Below are 22,144 nucleotides of genomic sequence, written 5' to 3' on the forward strand. Positions count from 1 at the left end.
TGTGGGTGGTAGGCCGTTGACATCTTCAGATCAACGCCGAGCAGCTTGTGCAGTGCGCGCCAAAACGCCGACATGAACAGCTTGTCGCGATCAGAGATAATCTCCCCTGGTAAGCCGTTCTCGCAAACCCAGTTATCGAAAAACAGCAACGCTAACTGTTCGGCGGTGATGTCGGTACGCGTGGGGACCGCGCGCACGTCGGAGTGCAGTCGATCAGTCATGGTCAAGATACAATTATGACCTTGGTCTTCGGGCAGTTCACCAATGAAATCCATCGCCACGCTATCGCCGCGCTCGTCGGGCACGGGCAACGGGTGCAGGGGCCCGGTGTTTTTGTGTGTAGGCCCCTTGTTGCGCTGGCACGGGCCGCACGAAGGTATGTACGCCGACTCGAGATCCTTCCGCATATTTGGCCAATAATATGAAGCGCGCAGGTGCGCATAACTTTTGTCTGCGCCGAAATGCCCGGCGTTGTCGTGCGCGAGGCGGAACAAACGTTCCCGGACGTCCCCGGTCCTTGGCACGAGCAAACGTCCGCCGACATACCACAGTCCATTCGATGTTTCAGCGCCCGGGGTGGAGGCCGCGTTGTCGATCAGACGGGCGCAGAACCTGTCCTCCGTGTACCCATCCCGGATTGACTTCAGCAGCTCGTTGTCGGGTCCAATGGCCAACGTGGCGGCACATACACTAGGCCGCTCACAGGTGAACGCTCCCGGCGGTAGTCGGGACAATGCGTCTGCTACGGTGTTATCTTCACCCTTTATGTATACGATGGTGAGCTCGTATTGCGACAGAAACTCCTGCCAACGCAGCTGACGCCTCGACAGGTCTTTCTGGGTGTTGAAATTTTCGAGGGTACGATGATCGGTGTACACCAGGATTGGCATCCCCAACAGGTCAGCGCGCCATTTCTTCAGTGCGCGTATGACTGCCAGCAGCTCCTTCTCATGAATCGGGTAGTTTAATTCGGCGCCCTTCAACTGCATGGAATCAAAGGCGACCGGACGTGCCGTCTCCCAAGTTGGTCCGAAACTCAGAGTAGCCCCAGTCCGCCAATCGCTGGCATCGCAAGTGACGTAGATGTTATTGTCGCCCGGGTTCTCGTGGTCAATCACAGTGAGACACTCGCGGGATACGACCAGAGCCTTGATCGCCTCGAACGCGCGCTGATGCGCGGGCAGCCACTCCGGAAAATCGCGCTTTGCCTCCTTCGTGGTGAGCGGTGTGAGCACCCGTGTGTGCTCAGCAAGAAGCGGCAGGTATGCTGCAATATACCGCACCAATCCTAGGAAGGCACGTACATCCGTCGCGTTTTTCGGGACCGGCCATTCTAATATCTTGTCGACCTTAGTGGACTGTGCTTCGATGCCCTTTTGGGAGATCCTATGCCCCAGGAAATCCAACTCAAGCAAGAAGAAATGGCACTTCTTTGGATTACAGTACAGCTTGGCATCGCGTAGGGCATCTAGAATCTGTTGTACATGCTTCGCATGCTCCTCGACAGAGTTAGACCAAATGACAATATCGTCCAGGTAGACATGGCAGAATCGGCCAATAAATTGTTGTAACGCGGCTGTCACTCGACGCTGGTGGATTGCGGGCGCATTCCGGAGGCCCATGGGCATGACCAGCCACTCGTACAGGCCTAGCGGCGTAGACACGGCTGTCTTGTGCACGTCGTCGGGATGCACTCTCGTTTGGAAGAACGAGTTCGTCATGTCCATTTTCGACCAAATCTTGCCTTTTGCGCAGTCTGCCAGTATATCATCTACCCGGGGTAGCGGGTGTGCGTCAGGTACCGTGTTGTCATTCAGCATCCGGTAGTCGTTCACCCATCGCGGCAACACGGTGGGATCCGCTTTTGGAATCAGGAAGGCCGGGGAGGCATGTGCCGAGTTCGACGGTTGAATCCTCCCCGCCTCTAGATGGTCCTGTATAAGGGTGGTCCAGGCTTCCTTGTACTTGCGAGGGGACGCATACGTCCTGGTGACGATCTGTCTGTTCGCATCTTTCAATTGGATCCGGCACCACACGTCTGATGGTAGGACGTCCACGTGTGGTATTGGTTCGAAAACGTCCTTATTTCTGGACATCATATCGAGCCCGAGTTCGGTTAGTCGTTGTTGCGCAGCCAACACCTCCACACGCTTTAGTACAGCCGCAATGGGTAGGGGTGAAACATGCGTGTGGTCGGTGTCCAGAGTGTTTCGCACAGGCGCTGTCTGGGCACGCAGTTCGCCCAGCAAGTCCGAGTGATGAGACACTATTTGTTTGAACTGCTCGCGCAGGCGAGGCTTAGGTACAGGTGGTGATACAGGAGGTGCAGAGTCCAACAAGTTAAAATCGCAGTCCTTCGGAATAACAGTACGCGCGGAGTGATCGACGACAACACCATTCCGGACGAGGAATGGCAAACCCAGTATTAAGTCGGCACACAGGCCGGGTGTTACAATAGCACGGACGGTACGGGACTTCCAGCGGAACGAGGGATGTGAAACAGACAACTTGACGTAATGGTACAATGAAACCGTAACCTTTTTTCCTTCTGAGGCCATGGCGAGCTCGACACGTTCAGGTTGCGGTAGTGTTCGCAGTCGCAGGCCCAATTGCTGCACTAGCGGCTCTCGTATGAGGACTGTATGCGAGCCACTATCAATCAGTGCCTGCACCTGTAGGGGTTCTCCAGCGAACGGTCCGTCGAGCAAGCACTGCCATAACAGGTGAGGTTCCCGAAAGGGATCTGCCTGTACTGAGGCCACTGCCGCCACGACCGACGGACTGCTCACTGGATTACAGGAGGGACGTACCGAGCTGTACGAGTCCTCATCCGTTCTATACAGGTCGTTTGCGCTGGGCGAGCGCGAGTAGGAGACGCGACCCATCCCCATCACAGCGGCGACGGGGTGCGTGGGCTGGTCGTCGACGTCGTCCACATTTTCGTCCTGGATGCGCGACGACGAGGCCACCGCCGCGACGGGTGCCCTGCTACGCGTCGACGGCGGGGCCGAATGGCTACGCCCTTTCTTGGCGGCCAGCGCGTCAGCCTCGGTCAAGGTGCGGTAGGATGCGGGGTCGGGCCATGGGTTCGGGCAGGCGTCACGCCGGTGCCCCGCGTAGAATTCGCGGCACTTGTAGCACCCGTCATGCGCGCGTAGAAGCGTGCGTTCTGCGACCGTAAGCGGCGGTACCCGACTAGTGGATGCCGACCTCGGCGGTGCGTCCTTCAAGACCGCGTTGACGGGGGTGGCGTTCCCTCGGCGCGAGGGTTCGCCCAGGGGTCGTCCGCTGCGTGTGTCGGCGCGGTTCTTCGCGGCGTACAGCTGGAAAGCCTCGAAGTCCGCGCGTTGTTGCTCGTCAATCCTCTTCATCGCCTGGAGCCACGGATGCACGCCTTTTTCGGTTAGGACCGTCGCCTTTTTGGCATTCTCGAGCTCCTCGTGGTGGGTGCGGACACGTACCAGCAGCGTGTCGGCCATCCCCGCCTCCAGCACTTGGATAAGGCGAAGCGGTTCCAGCCCGACGTCACTGCGCTTTAGGACCGTGTTCTTCTTGATCACGCGGATGCTGTACTCCGAGAACGTCTCGCCGTTCTTTTGTCGGCAGTGGAGGATCTCGGTGTGCAGAGTGCCGGTCCAGTCCTTGTCGAGGAACTGTGTCCGCAGGCTCTGCATGAAGTTCTTGAATGAGAGCTTCTCGATCGTGTCCCGGTCGCAGGTGATCCAGTCGCGGATACGGAAATCGAGCAACTTGCCTAGTATAGCGCTAGTGCGATCCTCCTCCTTGATCTTCGTACGGTTACGGTTGAAATAGTTGATGCATGCGTCCTCGAAATCGCACAGGATCTCCGCAGATAGCTCCCCCGGGTGTAGGGTGGGCGCCTTGGACGACCCATGGTGCTCGAGGCGGGCCAGATTCGCGACCATTCCGGTATAGGTGATGAAGACGGAGGGGGTATGTGAATCGTCGCTCGAGGACGACGACGCGGACGCGGTAGAACGGGCCGGTGAGACGGGAAGAGAAGGGAGACGTTTCTCCGGAGTGGGCGCGGGTCGCGACTGGAACTCAGGTGAAAGAGAAGGGGTGTGCGGTTCCGGGCGTGGGGGTGAGACGCGCGGAGGAGACGGTGTATGCGGGGCAAGTCGCGGTGAGCTCGGCGCGGATGACAGCGGCGAGGATGCCGTTGACGTTACCAGCGCGTCGGAGGCAGGTGGCGACACGGTGGGCGTCCGCTACGGGGTTTTCGAGTGACTATATGCGCGAGCTTTCGGCTCGCCGGGTACGGGTACGGGTGCGGGAACTGGTGCGATGCGTAGGTGCAGCCCGATGACTGTCCTAGGCGTCGGGGACGGGTACGGGTACGGGTGGTTGGGACGGTCGGGTAAGACGCTCGTTGACACGTAAAAAAAAGTGGAACCCTGCCGCTTGTCTGGCAGGGTACACTAGGTCGTCGAGGTGAAGGGGTGCTGACCGTCCGAGATTACGTGAGACGAGGTTGTCTATTTAAGACGCGAGTCGAGAGTGTAGCTACAGACACGCGAGAGAGGTAGAGAATAAACTAGCGTAATAGAGAGAGAGAGAGGAGAGTGGTTCGGGAACAAGAGACGAACTCGAACGAGGAGTGGAGCAGCGGAAGCAAATGCGGCAGCCAGACCCAAATACGCGCAAACATGTGTCCACGCTTCCATAACCGGTAAGTACTGCCTATCGTGGTGAGCCATAGGCTTACAACTATGTTCCTCTCGACCGGAGTCAACATCCGTCGAATCCAGAACCTCGCGTCTACAATCCTGATGAACTGCCTCTTCGGACCCATGACGAATTCATGCAACAGGCACATGAGGTACAATTTGCGCCGTCGGAGGCAGTGCAGAAGGAGCTGTCACGGAAATATGGCATCAAGGGGGTTCCACTGTTGAGTGTCCTCAGTTCGCTGTCCTTCCCTCTGTCCTTCCCATTCGATTTCATGCATCTCATCTGGGAGAATCTCCTCCCGAATCTTATCAAGCTCTGGACGGGCAAGTTCAAGGACCTCGATCATGCAGACGAGCCATATGTCCTCACGCCCACAGTCTGGGAGGCAATTGGCACCGCGTCTGCTGCCGCAGGCAGTACGATGCCTAGCGCCTTCGGTTCGCGTGTGCCTAACCCTGCAGATGGATCAATCAAGCTCACCGCTGAAACGACGGCGCTCTGGACGCTGTACATCGCGCCGACCTTGCTCCTGAATCGATTCAAGAATGCGAAGTTTTACAAGCACTTCGTTTTGCTTGTCAAACTGCTGAACCTCTGCATGCAGTTTGAGATCACTGACAGTCAAATCGACGAGCTCCGGAAAGGCTTTCGTGACTGGGTGGTGGAATACGAGATGTGAGCCTAGTGATTGACTTGCATGGCTGCTAAATCTGGGCTGACGGCGTCTTAGATTATACTACCGGCACGATCCCGCCCGTCTCGCACTATGTCCGCTCACAATACATGCTTTGCTTCACATCGCAGATAGCATTGCTGCGATTGGACCTGTCTGGACAGCGTGGGCGTTTCCGATGGAACGGTACTGTGGACAGCTTCTTCGGGGCATTCGGAGCCGTCGGTTTCCCTACGCCAGTCTCGACAACTACATCCTAGAGCGCTCACAACTGAAGCATATCAAGTTGCTCTATGACCTATACGAAGAGCTACGACTACGAGCTCCTGCTACTGGTATTGGGCATGTATTACTCCCTGAATGTAAGTTCCCAGCGTGACCTGACTCGTGTGGTGACTCAGCACATTTTACATTGTTTATTGTCAGATCCCCTGTTTGTCTTCATGCCTCCGCAAAGTCGGCACGAGAGGCTTCCAAACGAAATTCACACGAAGATCATAGCATGGCTGGTGGAAGAGTTTGGTGTGCGGCCGAGCACTGCACAGAAGCTTGTCCGCACGGCGCGCTTCACACAATATGGCAAAGTTCGTCGGCTCGAGGGTGGCGATACAATCTCGGCAAGCAATCTTGTGAGACGGCAGGAGGACGGCCGTGACGCAACATTTGTTCGTGTATGTGGCATGTGTAGCATGCAAAGACAGTTCAGCCTACTCACTTCACCTTCAACCCTCCTAGTATGATCGATTTGTTGACAAGAACGCACGCTTCAAGAACAAGCCAGTCGAGATGGAACGCCGAGACAAGTTCGGGCAGCTTCTGCGCGTGGTCATCGTGCCGATCACCGCTGAGATGGACGTGCACCTTCACGTTGATGGTGGACCGCGGACATATGCCCTCGCTGTTATCAGGAGCGTGAAGATCGAGAAACGACATTCACTCGGTATGTCATACTATTCGCAGATGGGTCCGGTGGATGTGGTCGATCTCGATGCTGTGCGATTCGTAGTCGGACGTGTGTACGATCCTAGTCAACGGCTGTGGGCAATTGTCGACCGAAGTGATATCCTGACATCTACACAAGTACAATAATACAGTATCATTGATCTCCGAGTCCTCTGCGCTGCGCGTGCCGGTCTATGCTAGTCCGCCCAGCTGCGATAGTGTTATATAGTACTGAGTGATCCAGGAGTAATCCATCCGTACTCCGCATGAATTTCCTCAAGAGAGCGTATGAGTTTCATCCGGTGCGAAGGGGATGAAATCCATCCGAACGGGTCCTTTGCCACACTTCCTCCAGTTACCGTGCGAAACCAGGCATTCTTTTTTTTTTTTTTTTTTTTTTTATTCACCGGGTTTAGACTCCGTACAACATAGGCACATGTAGAGTATAATAATAGAGAGTCCCTCGACGCATTCACCCGCCTGGTGACGGGGTGAACCAGAGGGCATCGCCCGGCTGTCCAACAGGAGACCGGTTAGGTACGAATTCGTCTGACAACTGACTGGCGTCAGCCGTGAGGCCAGCCGCCGAGTCTAGAAGCGAATCAATACGAGGCAGAGGATGTCGGTCTAGGACACGCAACATCTCATCCACCTCCTCGTCGGGAACATCACCGGCGTCTACCACATGACGTGGCATAGCATCAAACCGGGCAAGCACTTCTTTGTCGTGCTCCCACTGTGATGAAAGATGCTGAGCAAATATCTCAGCTTTGTCGTTGATTTCATCAAAAAATTTGATGACGTCATCGTGATCCTTAGAGAAAGGCTTATCGTGGATGCCTCCCTTCTCAATACGCCCCTTCAGATTGAGCCATTGTGTTTGGCGCCAAACTGTGTGGGCATGTAGTCGCGCCCAATTAAGGGTAAGCATGTCGCCGCGAGTTTCGTCATCCTTACATTTGGACAGGATCTCTGCCCACTCGAAGGTGGCTGCTAATGGATTCATATAGGCGAAATCCACGATGTCACTGGGGGCCCAGCCATGCTGGGTCCTACTGTAATAGGTGTCCACATGTCGCTGCTTCCACCCAAACGGGCCGATGAATGGAGAGTGCTTGTGCTTTTTAACCCGTATCCAAAACGGGCATTTGAAGAGTATGTGATCGCGGGTTTCTTTATGTCCGCCGCGTCCGCACAAACATTTGATTGGTCCATTTTTCTTGAACCGTTCTCGGTATTCCCCGCAAGGGAAGTGATTAGTCAGTAAACGTGCAATTTTCGCCGTTTTCTGATTACTAAACTTGAGACCTTTCGTCTTAAATAAGAACGATTGGTTACGGACATTGGATGGCTTCAGCTGCTTATGCCACCACATCTTGTTGCCCAAGTATTTATTAGGGCGAGATAGGATAGAGGGGTCGGGGACCCCTCTAACATTGGCTTTCTGTACATGGTCCGGGTGTTTATATTCCCGAGCCCACGCGCGTAACATCTCCCTTCGGATGCCTTGCTGGGCAAAAGAAAAGGAAACTATATCAGCAATCGGAACATCCCGATCGTTAACAAGGTCTGAAGCGAGTTTGTCGACTGCTTCATTCCAAAGAATGCCCACGTGTGATGGGCTCCATAAGAAGATGACCTTTCGATCACGCCTTCCTTCCAGGAAGCGTGCAGCTTCCTGATTTGCCATGAGGGCGGCCAGCTGGCTTGGACCCTTACCCGGCTTCATGATCTTCTGCAAGTTACCAATGTTGTCACTTGCGAAGATGAGTGTTTCTGTGCTGCCTTCGACATGCTCCCAGACTTTGTTGGCTGCCTTCGCAGAGGCAAGAACCTCGGCGTCGTAGCTAGTAGCGCGTCCGGCGCTAAATGCGCCTTCTGCAACCTTACGAAATTCCTTTGTGATAATCCACGCAGAAGCACATCGCGTGTTGTCCGGGTTGTCCCGGTCAATGAGTGCGGATCCGTCAGTCCACATCACTAAAGTGTTCTTATCAAAGATAAGATCGAAGGTGCGGGGAGTCCAGGTGTCTTTGATCCACGCTCTGAACTGCTTGCTGATTTTTCCCTCCTTCTTTTTCGGAGGAGGGTCGTCATGCTTCTTGTGCCGGTCTCGTTTGTCTCGGCTGAAGAACATCTTCTGGATTCGGTTGTCATCTAGATCAATGAGCCGGTCTCCAGGTCGACAAGCGTTGCTGTAGTGGGAGAACTCCTCATTACTTCGTTCAGCAATTTTTGCAAACGCCCTTAGCGGCGTGCGAGATGCCTTGCGGCTGCCCTCGATAAAGGGCATAACGACGTTGAGTTGGGAAGTAACCCATTCCTTGCCAAGGATCGCCTTTGTGGGGTGGCCCTCGCCTAATGTTCGAAGACGAAGCGCGTAGCGCTCCATGTATCGGGTGATATTTTCCTTTAGGGGGACTAGGCCCGCCAGTGATTCCATTGCTCCAATAGGCGTGGTGCGGAAACACCCCGTGATCCATCTGCAAGCGCGAGCTTGGGCGGTGTGAAATTCACGAAGAATCCACCCAATTCCTTTCCAGCCCGGCTTCCACCAGAGCTGCGCACCATAGCAAATGAGCGGAAGCACATGTGCTATGTATAGTTGTCTCTTTTGAGCCGGAGTGAATCCGCGGAGAGAATTACCCAGCATTGATATCGATGATACCGTGCTAGCCGCTTTGCATGCATAGAAGCGAACATGCGATTTGAATGACAACTTCGGGTCGAAGTAGAACCCGAGGTATCTCATAGACGCTGAGGGGACCACCCTGACGGTTTGGTTCCCAAGTGATACCACCACATCAGGCCCGAAGGGCCGGTCTGGTCGCCATGGGTCTCGGTGTTTCCAGAAATGGATACACTCGAGTTTGTCCGCTTCCGCAGATAGCCCAAGCCTGATAAGGTCGAGCATTAGGGCGTGGAATATGACCTGTATTGTGACACAGTTCAATTCTACTTGGGTAAGGTTGGATAGGTTCCGAGGAACTGCAGCCAAGATCCCTCCGTCGTCCACAAAGAATTGGATGGAAGAGTTACCCGGCATCGGTTTCCTGACCGGGTATTGCTTATGTAACACCGGGGCAATATAGAATCCCGATGCAACCGGTGACAGTGACGAGCCTTGTCCCATTCCTAGTGGAACAGCGGTTGCCTCCGTGACTTTGCCGTTGAATAGGTATTTAGTAAACCTTCCCACGAAGTAGTCGGCAAAGAAGTCACAGAGATCATCTGCAAAGCCTTGCTTTCTGAATATTTCCACCATCATTTTGTGATTGATGGAAGGGTAGAACTGTGACACGTCCAGCAGAAGCATGGACGGTGTCATGTTTCTGGCCCAGGCTTCGTGCACGAAGTGCACGACTTGCATGCCCGCATCAACCGTACTGTGTTCAACAGTACCGCCGAATTGGCATGGGTGTAAGATGCCGTACTTCTGGCCATCGAACTGCATACGCATTGCAAGAAGCTTTTCAAATAACTTCCCGAACACGCTGAGGAGGCATATTGGTCGATATGCTTTGGCTTTGCTATAATCTGGCTTATTAGGCTTGGGTATAACAACCGTGATGGACCTCTTAAAGACGTCAGGGAATTTGTGCAGTCGGATGCACGCGTTGTAGTATGCCTTGAAAAAGGAATAGACTTTAGATCCCCAGTTGATCGTGTTAATCACGTTCCCCTGTTTATCTTTTAATTCTTCAATCATGTGGAATATGCGTTTGCACCATTCCCAATTGACGTGATCTTCACCTCCGACTGATGTGTTAGACGTGTCAGCCAAATGTTCCGCAATCTCTTCCATGGAGATTTCATTAAAGGGACGCTTCTCGAATTGCTTGAACTCTTCGAGAATTGTCTCATCGACTTCCTTCGGGATGGAAGGAGTGAATTGCTCTCTAAACTCTGGAAACCAGGCATTCACACGGAGAGCTGGGGTAAATTCACGCGGAACGACTCTCACAGTGAGGCCAAGAGATATAGGATGCTGCTATGGCGACCGACGTCGAGCCGGGCCTCCGAGTCAGGCTTCCCGCTGCGTGAGTGGCTGGGCTGATGCTGGGTGCGCCTCACGCGACCCCGAGCACAAGCTGGACGATCTCCGCCACCGGGCCATGTGCGCGTCCGCCCGCTTGCTCGCTGTCAACGGCCTCCTATGCCCGATCCAGCCGCCTCGTCCCCGCCACCGCCTCTCCCCGCGCTCTCTCTTTCTCTCCCGCACTAGCTCCAGGTCTCCCGTCCTTTCCCCCCGTCGTGAGTCCCTGCTCTCCTCGATGTGCCCAGCACTAATCGCTCTGCTTGGACAACAGGGTAGCACGCGAAAGCACCGACGCGTCGCAGCGCATACCCGCGCACACATTCGTTCAATACCCCCCAGTCGCTCTTTCTTTTCTCCGATCCTCTCTCGGCCCTACGGATATGATGCACGCCTTCCGACAGCTCCTGTCGTTCGCTGCCCTCGTCACTTCCGTCTCGGCCGCCACCGCGGACCAGTGGAGAGGTCGCTCCATTTACCAGTACGTCTGAGCCATCATCCTCGAGACGCGAACTCTTTGCTGCATATACGCAAGCACAACGTGCCTCAGAGGCGGTAGTGTTGCAGGTCTAGCTTTCGGGACCTGAGACTAAGCTGTCCTCTGGGTGTATGCTGTGGGAGCGTCTGTCTGTACGTCGCGTCTCTGCTGTTCGGCCACTGAGATATCCCAAGGATCATCACCGACCGATATGCCTTGCCGGATGGCGCGGACCTCAACGCCTGCAACCCGAAGGACCAGACATGGTGCGGCGGGACGTGGACCACCATCCGGGAGAACCTAGATTACATCCAGGGCGCCGGTTTCACCGCCAGTAAGCCTGTCCCCCGCATCCGCACGCCACAGCTGACGAAGTGGAACCCGCGTTCGCGCAGTTTGGATCAGCCCGGTCTCGCAGAATTACGAGGGCCCGCGCACGGCATACGGCGATGCGTACCACGGCTACTGGATCGCCGACGTCACGAAGCTCAACGACCGCTTTGGCACTGCGGACGACCTCAAGGCGCTCTCGGACGAGCTCCACCGCCGCGGTATGTACCTTATGGTCGACGTCGTCGTCAACAACGTCATGGCCACCTCGACCACGCCCGACCTCTCAACGTTCCTCTTTCAGGACGAGGTGCGCTTGCTACTTGTACTCAGCGTCGCGCTGGCGGTGGATGCTGACGGAGGTTCCAGTCAAAATTCCATCCGTTCTGCCCGATTGACTGGAACAATGACACGAGCGTCATTGACTGCTGGCTGGGCGATACGACCGTCACCCTCCCGGACGTCAACACGCAGGATCCCGATGTCGTGTCCGCGTACCAGTCATGGATCACGGATCTCGTCAAGGAGTACAACATCGACGGGCTGCGTATTGATGGTAGGCTTCATTGCCGCCTCCGAGTCATTCCAATAGACAGCTGATCCTGTTCGTTTATCTAGCCGCTAAGTATGTCGTTACCACAGATGATTTGTGCTAAATGCTAACGGACGGGAACCCTTCGTGAAGGCACGTCAACCTTGACTTCTGGCCGAAGTTTTGCGGCTCTGCGGGCGTCTTCTGCATCGGCGAGGTGTTCGACGATGATATTGGGTAATTTCTCCCCGCACGCAAATTGAAAGCAGCTCATTGCATGATCTTCCACTAGACAAGCATCTCAGTACCAAGGCCCCGATGCCCTCGACTCCATCTTGAACTACCCGATCTACGACGCGCTCGTGAGCGCGTTCGCGATGCCCGGCACACAGAACATCAGCGCGCTCACGGACAAGGTTGCGCAGTCCCAGAAGATGTTCAAGGTAAGTGTCGCCTGATTATGGTGCTCGTGAACGGAACTCAAGGGGACTGTGTAGGACCCGACGCTGCTGGGTAACTTCCTTGAGGATCAGGACGTCCCTCGCTGGGCCAACCTGTCTGTCGACCCGCAGTCGCTGTACAATGCGATGGTGTACAATTGGATGTCCGACGGGTGAGTTGCTCCGTATAGCCCTTCGACACATGGGGCGTGACTGATTTTCCTGGATAGTATTCCCATCTTGTACTACGGCCAGGAGCAGGGCTTCCACGGTAACAGTGACCCATACAACCGTGAGCCGCTCTGGCCGTCTGGGTACGCGAACACGACTGCGTACCAGCTCACGAGCAAGCTCAACCGGGTTCGTGGTGTATGGTTTTCGCATAATATTTCGCGAACGCTGACACCGACGATGTTAGTTCCGCAACTTCCTCGTGAACGGCACGAGCAACTGGGCGTCGACGCAGATGGAGATCCTCACACAGAGCGACTATGGCCTCGGCTTCCGCAAGGGCGACGTCGTCACCATCCTGACGAACATCGGCTCCCCAGTGAGTGATTCGGTCGCCGCACGGCTGCGGTGAGCTAACTATGCACCGCCGATCTAGCCGAAGAACGTCACCATCAACGTCTACACACCTTGGGCAGCATCGACGTCCACGACCGAGTAAGCACGCCCTCGCTCGTCTCATCCCCTCGCAGCCGCAGCTGGCGCTGACACACCCCCTCGCAGGATCATCTCGTGCGAGAAATACGCCGTCGGGAGCAACGGCACCATCTTCATGGACTACAACAAGGGCGGCCGGCCCGCGGTCTTCATGCCGGACCTGCTTCTCAACTCGTCGGGCGTGTGCGGGTTCGAGGGCCCGAACCAGTACGTCGAGCCGCCCGTCGTGGCGCAGGTCGCGAGCGGCGCAGCGAGCGTGCTCGGTCGGGGTGCGGTCATGGGCGCGTTGCTCGGCTTAGCGATCGGTGTTTGGGGCGTGGTGGGGTGGTGAGTAGGTTGGTGTGGAGTCATGCATTCGACGTTCAGATGTGTTTACGACAATTGACGCGGATGTTGGGTGTTGTAATTCCACGTTTTGGGTTCTCTGTGTTTCTTTGCCGGATTGTTCAATAGGATTGGATGTCGTCAGTAGGGATAGGATGGGTAGGAGGATAATTGGAAGAGTTATACACTGTGCCTGTAGGATAGTACATTACATGGGACATTATGGGTTCGGATTTTCGACTGGGTGCGTGATGTACATGTGCATAGGCTTCGCTGATTTGTGGCGTCGCTGTCGTGCTCATCTTGGTTCGCGTTGGTGCGTACGTCGATGTTCATGTTCGCACCCATCCATGCAAGTACACACGTATGATCATTGAAATATGGAAGTCGAGTAAATGTAAGGAACAGAAACCGTACAAGTCCATGTCAAGCGGCGAAAGCCAACGTTACGTGTAACATTTCAGACACTTTCCTCCTCGGAAACCCCCAGTATCTTCATGAATATGCTGAAGGACATCTTTTCCTCCCTCTCCATCTCCAACGACTCAATCTTGGCCCGCTTACGCTCCGATGTGGCGCGGTTGTTCCTAAGATTCTTGAGGCTGGACCAGTCATGCTCGATATCGTTGAATTCATACAAAAGGTTCATCAGCGGAGTGTTTTCGACGAGCAGCGGCTTGAGCGTATCGTGGGCTTGTTTCACGACGTCGCGACGAACGTCTTCGTCGGAGAGAAAGTCATGTTTGTTGTGTCCGATTTCGACGAGAGAAGCACACTGCCAATCCTTGATGTAGCCGAAGGCCTGCTCGTCTGGGTTATATGTCGCAGCAAAATAAATATAGGCGTAGAAGAACGACTCCAGGTCGTGCCGATACTTGTGGATGGGTGGGTCGCTCACGCGCAAGAGGTCCATCGCCATGAACGGGCCCGTGCCCGTGCGGTACCTTGGCTTGACTACGCGCTGGGAGTCTGTCGCCACGTTCGACGGAGCCGCGCCCTCCAGCTTTGGGGGCTGTTCCGTTGCTTGATCCTCGGCAGTGGCTCGCAACTCCGTCGTCGTCGCCTTCGCCACTGAATTTTCTTTCCAGTCTAGTGGCCAAGCCATCGCAGCGTTGTCGCCCGCACGACGATTGGTCCTAGAACCGCCCGAGCCCTGATCTTCTGCAAGGTCCCAGTCACACAACACGCCGACGACCCGTCCGTCCCGCTCGTACCACATGATGCTGTTGAGCTCAATGTTGCGGTGTAGCATCTGGTATTTCTCGTACACCAAGTGATGCGCTTGCAGATGATCAGACAGATGATACTAGTACACTGAGGCCGGCCACATACCACGAACAGCGTCAACAAACACGCAATGGAATCTACTCGCCGATCCAATGGTCTCCAGCGGTTCGTACTCCCTAATCATCAGTGTACGAGGGACTCTGGGAAGGCCATACTCGGCGCTGTTGCCGGCTGCATGGTGGGCTGTGGGTACGGCCATCTCTCCAGAGGAGCGGTCAGTTAGAAGTTGAGCGTAACAGTGAACGTTGACCGCAACAGTGGCCGCTATGTACGTAGCGCCCGCAGGGCGTCTCACGCCACACCCAGTTTCCCAATATAGCAGGTGTAGTGAATGGCCTCAGCGCTGTCGCGGCGCGGCTGCGCGAGTTCGAGAATCGACAGGCTGGTGGCAAGAGCTCAGCTAAGTATATGCTAATGCTGACTGAGGATGTGCCGAAAGTCGGTTTTTGTCTCATACAAGCGAGTCGTCTACCGTATTAACTTCGGCAGGCCTGTGGATAGCATGTGTATGAGTTCTCGTAGTCCCCTTCCAGGCGAGTCACTACCAAGTTTGCGCTCCATTTATCCTATTGCTTATGCGCTGAGTGTCCATGAATTAGCTTCGTCGGTGCTCTCTGTGTTTGCGGATGCTGCATGTCGGGTGACCGTAGCGACTCGGACGCGGGAAAGAACACGCGGTCTATTGGCACGAGCTTGACCGTCTCCCGAATTCGTGAGGCATGTTTCACATCATATCTCGCGAACGCTGACCCGCCGACGGCATGGGTACTGCAATTTCCCTGTGAACGGAACTGGGCATCGACGCAGATGGAGCTCCTCACGTAGATTGACGTCTCGGCTTCTGCAAGGGAGACGTCGTCACTATCCTGATGGAAATCGGTTCCCCAGTGAGTGATTTGGTCGCTGGACAGTTCTTTTGAGCTAACTCACTCTGCTCCGCCGACCACCGTCTACACACCTTGGACGGCGTCGACGTCCACGACCGAGTACGCGCGCCTTCCGACCCTTCAATTCCTCCCCTAGACACAGGCTCACCGGCCCCGCACACAGGATCGTCTCGTGCGAGAAGTACGCCATGGGGAACAACGGCACCGTCTTCAAGGACTACAACACGGGTGCGGTCTTCATGCCTGACTTGCTCTTCAACTCATCGGGCTTGTGCAAATTTCAATGGCGCGAACCAGCACGTCGAGTCCAGGGAAGTTAATGCGAGGAACAGGAACCATAAATGTACATGCCAAGCGGAAGCCAATGCTACGTGCAGACACACTCCTCCTCGGGAACCCCCAGTAACTCCATGAATATGCTAAAGGACATCTTTTCCTCCCTCTCCTTCTCCAGCGACTCAATCTTTGCCCGCTTACACTCCGGCGTCATCCTGGGGTTATTGACAAGATTCGTGATGATGGCCCTATCAGTCTCGATGTCGCCGAATTGATACAAAAGGTTCATCAGCGGAGTGCTTTCGGCCAGCAATGGCTTCAGGGTATCGTGGGCGGCTTTCGCGACGCGGCGACGAACTTGAGGCTCGAAGAGAAAGTCCCATTTGCGGTGGCCGATGTGGACGAGGGAACCACGCTGCCAATCCTCGATGTAGCCAAAGGCCTGCTTGTCTGGGTTGTATGTCGCAGCAAAGTAGATATAGGCGTAGAAGAACGACTCCAGGTCGTGCCGATACTTGTGGATGGGTGGGTCGCTCACGCGCAAGAGGTCCATCGCCATGAACGGGCCCGTGCCCGTGCGGTACCTTGGCTTGACTACGCACTGGGAGTCTGTCGCCATGTTCGACGGAGCCGCACTTTCCAGGTTTCGGGCCTGTTCCGTTGCTTGATCCTCGGCAGTGGCTCGCAACTCCGTCGTCGTCGACTTCGCGACTGAATTTTCTTTACGTTCTACTGCCCAAACCACCGCAGCGTCGTCGCACGCACGATGGTTACTCCTATGCCCGCCCGTGCCCTTGTTTTCCGCAAGGTCCCAGTCACACAACACGCCGACGACCCGTCCGTCCTGCTCATACCACATGATGCTGTTGAGCTCAATGTTGCGGTGTAGCATCTGGTATCTCTCGTACACCCAGTGATGCGCTTGCAGGTATGATCAGACAGAGACCATACTAGTACATTGAGGCCGGCCACATACCACGAACAGCATCAACAAAGACGCTATGGAATCCTTGCGCCGATCCAATGGTCTCCAGCGGTTCGTATCCCCTCATTATCAGTGTACGAGAGACTCTGGGAAGGCAGTTTTCGGCACTGTCGCCTGTTGCATGGTTAAATCGGGGTAGAACCATATCTTCAGAGGATTGATCAGTTAGAGTCGAGTTGAACAGCAACAGCATGTAGCGCCCGCCGGGAGGAGCACGGAGCCACGCCTCCCGAGTCCCAATATAGTAGGTGTTGTGAACGGCCTCAGCCCTGTCGTGGCGCGCTGTGCGAGTTCGATAGCTGGCAGCAACTTGAGCGCAGCTATATGATGCCCAGAATGTGCGAAAAAACAAGTGTTGTCTCATAGCAAGCATAAGTCTCAGAGCTGTTCTCCTTGTGCGCCTCGGAACGTACTGGATAGCTCACGCCGGCGCACTGCCGCGCTCGTTCGGAAGCCTCAGAGTCGGCCACCCTATCCAGGTCGGTCATCACCAAGTTGCCTCTCCATTTATCCTATTGCCTACGCAATGAGTCTCGAAACAGCTTCGTTGCTGCGCTCGTCAGGCGCTTCTTCCTCGGCCGGGCTTTGTCGAGGCAGCCTTCAACCTCCCCGGTGTGCTCTTCCTCCTCTCCGACAAGTGGTATGCGCCCGCGGATCTCGGAGTGCACACCACCGTGCTCTCGTGCAGTCTCTTGATCAGCAACGGGCATCCTCGACGGCATGCAGGGCAATGCGGCGCCGGGCACAACCCGGGCAGCAACCTCTGGTCAATTGGTCCTGTGTATCGAGGGAATAGAACGACATTTACGCGCTCGCAATAACTTGAGCTCCACGTCGACTACCGTCACAACGGAATATCCAACTAACCTCACTCGACGAGAACAAGCTCTCTATCGATAACCTCGACCAGCCGCCACTCTGTTCGCGCAACCTCCATCATTATCGCCCATGCCTGACCTTCAGCCGCAGTACCTGCCTCGTCGAAACGGGGGCTCCCACAAACATCTCGCACGAAGCCCCACCCATCCGTCTTACCCACTGCTGCCTTGCGCATCTGCTCCGCCGTATGCAGCCACCCGTTCATCTCATCGTCGACGAGCTCCGGTAAGTTGTACGGGCCCGACAACTGGAGCTCTGAAGCGCGTCTGCGGAGGAGAGCGAGGCGGAAGATAGTGTAGGTGAGCATCTGGGACAGGTTCGTCTCGACAAACGTTGAGTGGTCGTCGAGGATGTCGTGGCCCCATGCTGGCAGGATCAGCGGCACCTAGATCAGTTGAGCCGTCTCCGTTCAGAAGGACGCCCAGCCGTCCGTCAGGTGCCTGCCGTACGACTGATTCGTGGGCCAGTGCATAAATGAGGCTGATGAAATCGAATGGCTGAGGGACAGGCGGGCATATTCTGTCCCAGAATTGTTGGCAGGCAAGGATCACGTGTGCCGCTACACCTTGTTCCCAAGAGGCCTGCTGGGTGCACAGGAGGGGAGGTAGCAGGATTCGAAGGCGTAAGACCAGTTCTTCTATAGCGAGTGGGACTGCGGCCTCAGCTTCAGCGCCGGCCATCTTCGTTCACCGGCTCCTTCGGGTCGAGTAGAAGTTGAGTTGTAAAATTCGCTGAACAGCTGTCGAAGGGGTAAAACAGCAGCGAGACTCACCTACTTCAAGCTACACGTAGCATCCAGTCCGCTGAATCTCCGGGGAGTTGTCCAGTGTGACCGTGTACACTTGACGTCTCCGGCTTGGCATGAATGTGACATAACTTACTGTGTGCCGTAGCTCTAGACCACAGTGCCCCAGACGGGACCGCAATCCCGAGAGTACGCCCATAGCATTATACGAGTCGTTAGTAAGTGTGTAGTGGTGTGGGACATTGTCAGTGGTACCGCGGTGACACGCCGCACTGGCCAGTGGTAGGAACGACCGAGATGGCGACCAGATTGCGATCAGACGGGCTCCTCCGGCCCGCGCCACTAGGAGATGCGTACGATTTAAATATTCCAAATCAAACTTCAAGCCTCTGTCTGCCGAAGCACCTTCAAGTCATGCAACGGTTGCAACCCGGAAGGGTATCTAATGCCCGCACCATTACTGAGGTCGACGCCTGAGATGTGTTATAGACGGTTTCACTCGATAAGGAGGGCGCTCACATCATCAGCGGCGGCGGTGGCCACGCCCTTACTGATATGCTAGTCCCAAAAGATTTTGGAGTCACATATCTATGCTTGTGATCCACCGTTGTCAGTCAAGAGGCAATGGGCCTGGTGTATAAAGGAGCACAGTCACGGGCAGGCATACATGGGCATACCTCCGATCCGCTGGTTATCTCTCGAAGCCACTTCCGTTCCCAGTATAGCAGGTGTAGTGAATGGCCAGCCGCTGTCAGCCCGAGCCAGGGTTGACTAGGACTACAGATGTTGTTTGGCGCCTTCACAGCCAGCCAGCCGCAGACAAAAAATCCTGGTAGCTGCAATGTTGGCCTCACCCTCGTTAGCCTCAAGTCTACATTATATAACGCCCAGGCGGCAAGCGTCGACACTCACATCAATCTTGTCTCGTTCCACAATAACCCCACTGGCGTATAACCTCAAGCATGGAAGCCTTCGCGTCCATTCTGCACCTCCTCGTTGGCTTCCTCCTCCTCGGTATCCTCATCGACATCGGCGGAGAGGTTGTCTGTATCGTACGCGCTACGCTGATCGTCATCTTGACGTACTTGGCCTCCTTCACCTTCGCCGACGTCCTGTGTCTCCTCTCCATTGTCGATCCTCAAGTCTTCGCGGTTGGTTCCGCGACACTCCCTCCGATGGTAATCGAAGACATTTCCACAGTCGCCGTCTACGAAGGTCCTCCCCGTTTCTCAGACCCTTCTGACTCGATTAAGGTAAGTCCAGTGGGATGCACGATATATTCCACTCACGCTCTCATTCTAGGCGCTGATCAACTTCCTCACCGTCACATCCCTCGTCAGCACCGTCGCAGGTGCTCGTAACGACAGCGGGCCGGAGACCAAGGTCATTGCTCCTGCCTTCAACCCGGTCGTGGTGGTTCAGTACCTCGACATCGTTGTCAGCCTCATCTCGCAGCAGGGATCCCTCCTTCCCGCTCATGCTCACCGCATGACAACCTTCATGGCTCCGCTCTTCATGGCTCCGTCACTCTACCTTGCGCGTGATCTCTCCCTCGAACTCACCCAAGAGCAGCACCTAGCCCTCGTCTCCATCTCGAAGTTCAGCCGCACACTCGGCGAGGGACATCTCAAGCTTGCTCTGCCACATCCTACCGCGAAGTCTGAGCCTGGTCCTCGCAGCCTTCCGTTCGACGTCAGCGCGCTCTTCCGCGGCCAGCCCCTCCCTATGCTCTCTGAAGAGGATCTCGAGTTCTGGTGGAACGGACGAACGACCGAGGCTGAGCAACCGATCGGTGGTCCAATCGACATGGGCGACCTCAACACTGTCTGCATCCCCGCGCGCACTGTTCCTGTCTCTGGGCCGTTCCCCAGCATCTCTGAGGCACGCATCGGTGTTCGTCCGCGACGCGAACTGCCTCCCCGTCCGTTCATACCTGCCCCCACCGCACCGGCCGCCGTTCTGGACGTGCTGTTCGCCGTCGTCCCTCATGCTCGTATGAGCGTCGTTCGCAGTCCGCACAAGGCCCCTCGCATCGCGGCGCGTCGTCAGCCCCAGATGCACACCGCCGGCGCACCTCAAGGCAGCTTCAAGTGGAGTACAAAGTCTGGCGTCCCGCTCATGGAGGCGTTGGGCGTTGGCTCGGTCAAGCTCGGCGTCGTGTACACGTTGCCTCAGTGACCATGAACGCATGGCCGTCTAGTCATTCTCGTCCTCATCGCTTCCGAGTCACGAGCACGTACGGTGGTCAGATATGATGAGCACGAGGACGGTTCGCGCGAAGGGCCTTGAGATGGACTATTTCTCGATGGGCTGCGCATAGAGGAAAATCAGCATGGACCTCATTGTATCAGTAGATCTGCGACTCGCCTTGTCGTCAGGTGGGCAAACTACATTTGTTTGGACACCTAGCCTGAGGTGTAGCCTGGTGACATACAAGATTATGCAGGACGAAAAGCGTGAGACCAACAGCACGCTGCGCCCGAGGTTGCAGTCTGCCATAGGCTTGTTACTTTTACGGGTCAGTCACGACGTTGACAGGGTTGAGCGCAGATGACCAGAGTGGTGGGAATTGGCGAGCTGCCCGCGTTAGGCTCAAAGACTGTGACGTAGTGCATCATTAGGATATATCGTGCGCGAGCCCAGTCTCTTTTGTTGCATCGCATGAAACAAGCCATATAAACACTCACATCGTGCATACTGTCGCCAACCCAGCCATAACGTTGAGGGCAGACACACCACTACTCCACGCTAGTTACTGCGAAGGAATGAACGACCGCTCTGCATAACACCATCACTTCAGTGGCTCGAGCCTCGTCTGTACTTCACCACTGCGAGGTCGTGCGAGGCTCATGCGATCTTCTCGGAAAGCGATGCAATTGCGAGCGACACGAATACAGTATTGAGACAACAACATGGAGAAGCCATAACCTCGATTACTTCTTCCCCGACCTGACTCATAATCAGCTGCGGTGCACCGAGACATTTTCGCACAGACGTACTTCTTGATACCCCCTCCAGGCGCACCGCCTGTCCACGTCAGCATCGGGTCACATCAGTCAGTGCACTGCTAACTCAGGTGCTGGTTGACTCACCCTTTGTAGCTGCAATGCAGGAGATCGCCACACATCAGTATGAGTAAACATCGAGGCATTCGGGAAAAGAACGTACCCTTATCCTTGGCTGCCTTCAGGGCGGACTCCTCCTGTTTCTTCTTCTGCTGGTATGCAAGATCGTCCTCGTCGAGCTCCTTCTTCTCCTTCTTCGGAGCCTGGACACGGTTCAGAAATCTTCAGTTGCACCCGGGAGGTGCACTTCGGCTCGAGGATCGCTCACCTTGAGTGGTTTGAGCTTTCCACCTGCTCGTGTAGCCATGATCGGTGGTGTGGGGTCGAATCGAAGCTTTCACTGAGACGCTTAGGCTGGATACAAGCTAGAGACCTGCAGTCTGAGTTGACCTGCAGGCTGGGTGGTTGGGGCTGCTCAGCCACACCGCCTCCGCGCTTTCCAATGGTGGTAGAGTCACGTGTACTAAACTGATTGGCTGGAATGTAGAAGAGTATGGTAGATAAGTTGATGGGTCCTTCAGAGGCGTTCAACCAGGTTCAACCCTACGGAACCACATATACGCTGAAAATCGGGTGCTCGTGCAAATTTCTGCCAAGAATGAACGGAAGCTCCGTTGGCTCACGCGGCATACTAACCAACACAAACCAGCGGGATTGTTCTCAGATTCTGGTCTCGTACCCATCCGTGTGGACGCACCCCACCACCACTCCGACACTAAGTAGTTCGCCGCTCAAGTCACATACTAGGAGCGGCTTCGGGCGGTCGGGCGGGCTCATGTCCGCCAAGTATCGCAGGCTCTCTACAGCGTGCCCTACGCTGCCCTACGCGTTCTCGCGGCAGCGCACCTATAGCAGCAGTAGTTGATATACACAGTAATCCAGGGACATGAGGACGCAACGGTGC

At 55.5% G+C, this 22,144-nt stretch overlaps 7 protein-coding genes across 7 annotated transcripts; 3 read left to right on the plus strand and 4 right to left on the minus strand.

Annotated features, from left to right (window-relative positions):
- Nucleotides 1-4,966: 4,966 nt before the first annotated feature.
- C8Q71DRAFT_799969 (uncharacterized protein) lies at nt 4,967-6,457 on the plus strand (the record flags this gene model as incomplete). The annotated part of the gene is made up of 4 exons (XM_047925937.1): nt 4,967-5,370; nt 5,426-5,730; nt 5,795-6,039; nt 6,104-6,457. The coding sequence occupies 4 exons, from the start codon at nt 4,967-4,969 to the stop codon at nt 6,455-6,457; spliced, it is 1,308 nt and encodes a 435-aa protein (XP_047772298.1).
- Nucleotides 6,458-10,729: 4,272 nt separating this feature from the next.
- Nucleotides 10,730-13,123, plus strand: C8Q71DRAFT_719190 (alpha-amylase; the record flags this gene model as incomplete). The annotated part of the gene is made up of 12 exons (XM_047921277.1): nt 10,730-10,827; nt 11,019-11,158; nt 11,220-11,464; nt 11,524-11,710; nt 11,773-11,779; nt 11,840-11,923; nt 11,979-12,129; nt 12,184-12,299; nt 12,357-12,486; nt 12,545-12,676; nt 12,734-12,792; nt 12,859-13,123. 12 exons carry the CDS (start codon nt 10,730-10,732, stop codon nt 13,121-13,123), a joined length of 1,614 nt encoding a protein of 537 aa, XP_047772299.1.
- Nucleotides 13,124-13,468: 345 nt separating this feature from the next.
- C8Q71DRAFT_912221 (uncharacterized protein) lies at nt 13,469-14,602 on the minus strand (the record flags this gene model as incomplete). Its single annotated transcript, XM_047929181.1, has 2 exons — nt 13,469-14,397; nt 14,449-14,602. The coding sequence occupies 2 exons, from the start codon at nt 14,600-14,602 to the stop codon at nt 13,577-13,579; spliced, it is 975 nt and encodes a 324-aa protein (XP_047772300.1). The 3' UTR covers nt 13,469-13,576.
- A 1,055-nt stretch (nt 14,603-15,657) lies between these two features.
- C8Q71DRAFT_728537 (uncharacterized protein) lies at nt 15,658-16,618 on the minus strand (the record flags this gene model as incomplete). Its single annotated transcript, XM_047921963.1, has 3 exons — nt 15,658-16,295; nt 16,332-16,487; nt 16,543-16,618. 3 exons carry the CDS (start codon nt 16,616-16,618, stop codon nt 15,658-15,660), a joined length of 870 nt encoding a protein of 289 aa, XP_047772301.1.
- Nucleotides 16,619-17,035: 417 nt separating this feature from the next.
- Nucleotides 17,036-18,202, minus strand: C8Q71DRAFT_793038 (uncharacterized protein). Its single transcript, XM_047925442.1, has 3 exons — nt 17,528-18,202; nt 17,419-17,469; nt 17,036-17,362 (listed from the first exon to the last, which is right to left on the minus strand). The coding sequence occupies exons 1-3, from the start codon at nt 17,735-17,737 to the stop codon at nt 17,111-17,113; spliced, it is 513 nt and encodes a 170-aa protein (XP_047772302.1). The 5' UTR covers nt 17,738-18,202; the 3' UTR covers nt 17,036-17,110.
- Nucleotides 18,203-19,130: 928 nt separating this feature from the next.
- C8Q71DRAFT_793047 (uncharacterized protein) lies at nt 19,131-19,814 on the plus strand. Its single transcript, XM_047925443.1, has 3 exons — nt 19,131-19,411; nt 19,465-19,600; nt 19,661-19,814. Exons 1-2 carry the CDS (start codon nt 19,138-19,140, stop codon nt 19,482-19,484), a joined length of 294 nt encoding a protein of 97 aa, XP_047772303.1. The 5' UTR covers nt 19,131-19,137; the 3' UTR covers nt 19,485-19,600; nt 19,661-19,814.
- Nucleotides 19,815-21,032: 1,218 nt separating this feature from the next.
- On the minus strand, nt 21,033-21,645 carry C8Q71DRAFT_793049 (translation machinery associated TMA7). The gene is made up of 5 exons (XM_047925444.1): nt 21,509-21,645; nt 21,344-21,443; nt 21,268-21,276; nt 21,175-21,202; nt 21,033-21,124 (listed from the first exon to the last, which is right to left on the minus strand). The coding sequence occupies exons 1-5, from the start codon at nt 21,545-21,547 to the stop codon at nt 21,109-21,111; spliced, it is 192 nt and encodes a 63-aa protein (XP_047772304.1). The 5' UTR covers nt 21,548-21,645; the 3' UTR covers nt 21,033-21,108.
- Between the last annotated feature and the right edge of the window lie 499 nt (nt 21,646-22,144).

This window comes from Rhodofomes roseus, assembly GCF_022264815.1.
Source record: "Rhodofomes roseus strain CIRM-BRFM 1785 chromosome Unknown C8Q71scaffold_52, whole genome shotgun sequence".
NCBI classification, from domain to species: domain Eukaryota; kingdom Fungi; phylum Basidiomycota; class Agaricomycetes; order Polyporales; family Fomitopsidaceae; genus Rhodofomes; species Rhodofomes roseus.

Excerpts from the sequence above, each read along its gene's own strand:
- C8Q71DRAFT_793038 (XM_047925442.1), bottom strand. The coding sequence starts at position 17,737 with ATGCTCACCTACACTATCTTCCGCCTCGCTCTCCTCCGCAGACGCGCT. Across the intron at positions 17,470-17,527 it reads GGAGCCCCCGTTTCGACGAG|AGTGGCGGCTGGTCGAGGTT; the intron begins GCAGGTACTGCG and ends TTGCGCGAACAG. Across the intron at positions 17,363-17,418 it reads GCTTGTTCTCGTCGAGTGAG|CGCGTAAATGTCGTTCTATT; the intron begins GTTAGTTGGATA and ends AGTTATTGCGAG.
- C8Q71DRAFT_793047 (XM_047925443.1), top strand. The coding sequence starts at position 19,138 with ATGGAAGCCTTCGCGTCCATTCTGCACCTCCTCGTTGGCTTCCTCCTC. Across the intron at positions 19,412-19,464 it reads TCCTCCCCGTTTCTCAGACC|GCTCTCATTCTAGGCGCTGA; the intron begins CTTCTGACTCGA and ends TATTCCACTCAC.
- C8Q71DRAFT_793049 (XM_047925444.1), bottom strand. The coding sequence starts at position 21,547 with ATGGCTACACGAGCAGGTGGAAAGCTCAAACCACTCAAG. Across the intron at positions 21,444-21,508 it reads GAAAGCTCAAACCACTCAAG|GCTCCGAAGAAGGAGAAGAA; the intron begins GTGAGCGATCCT and ends AACCGTGTCCAG.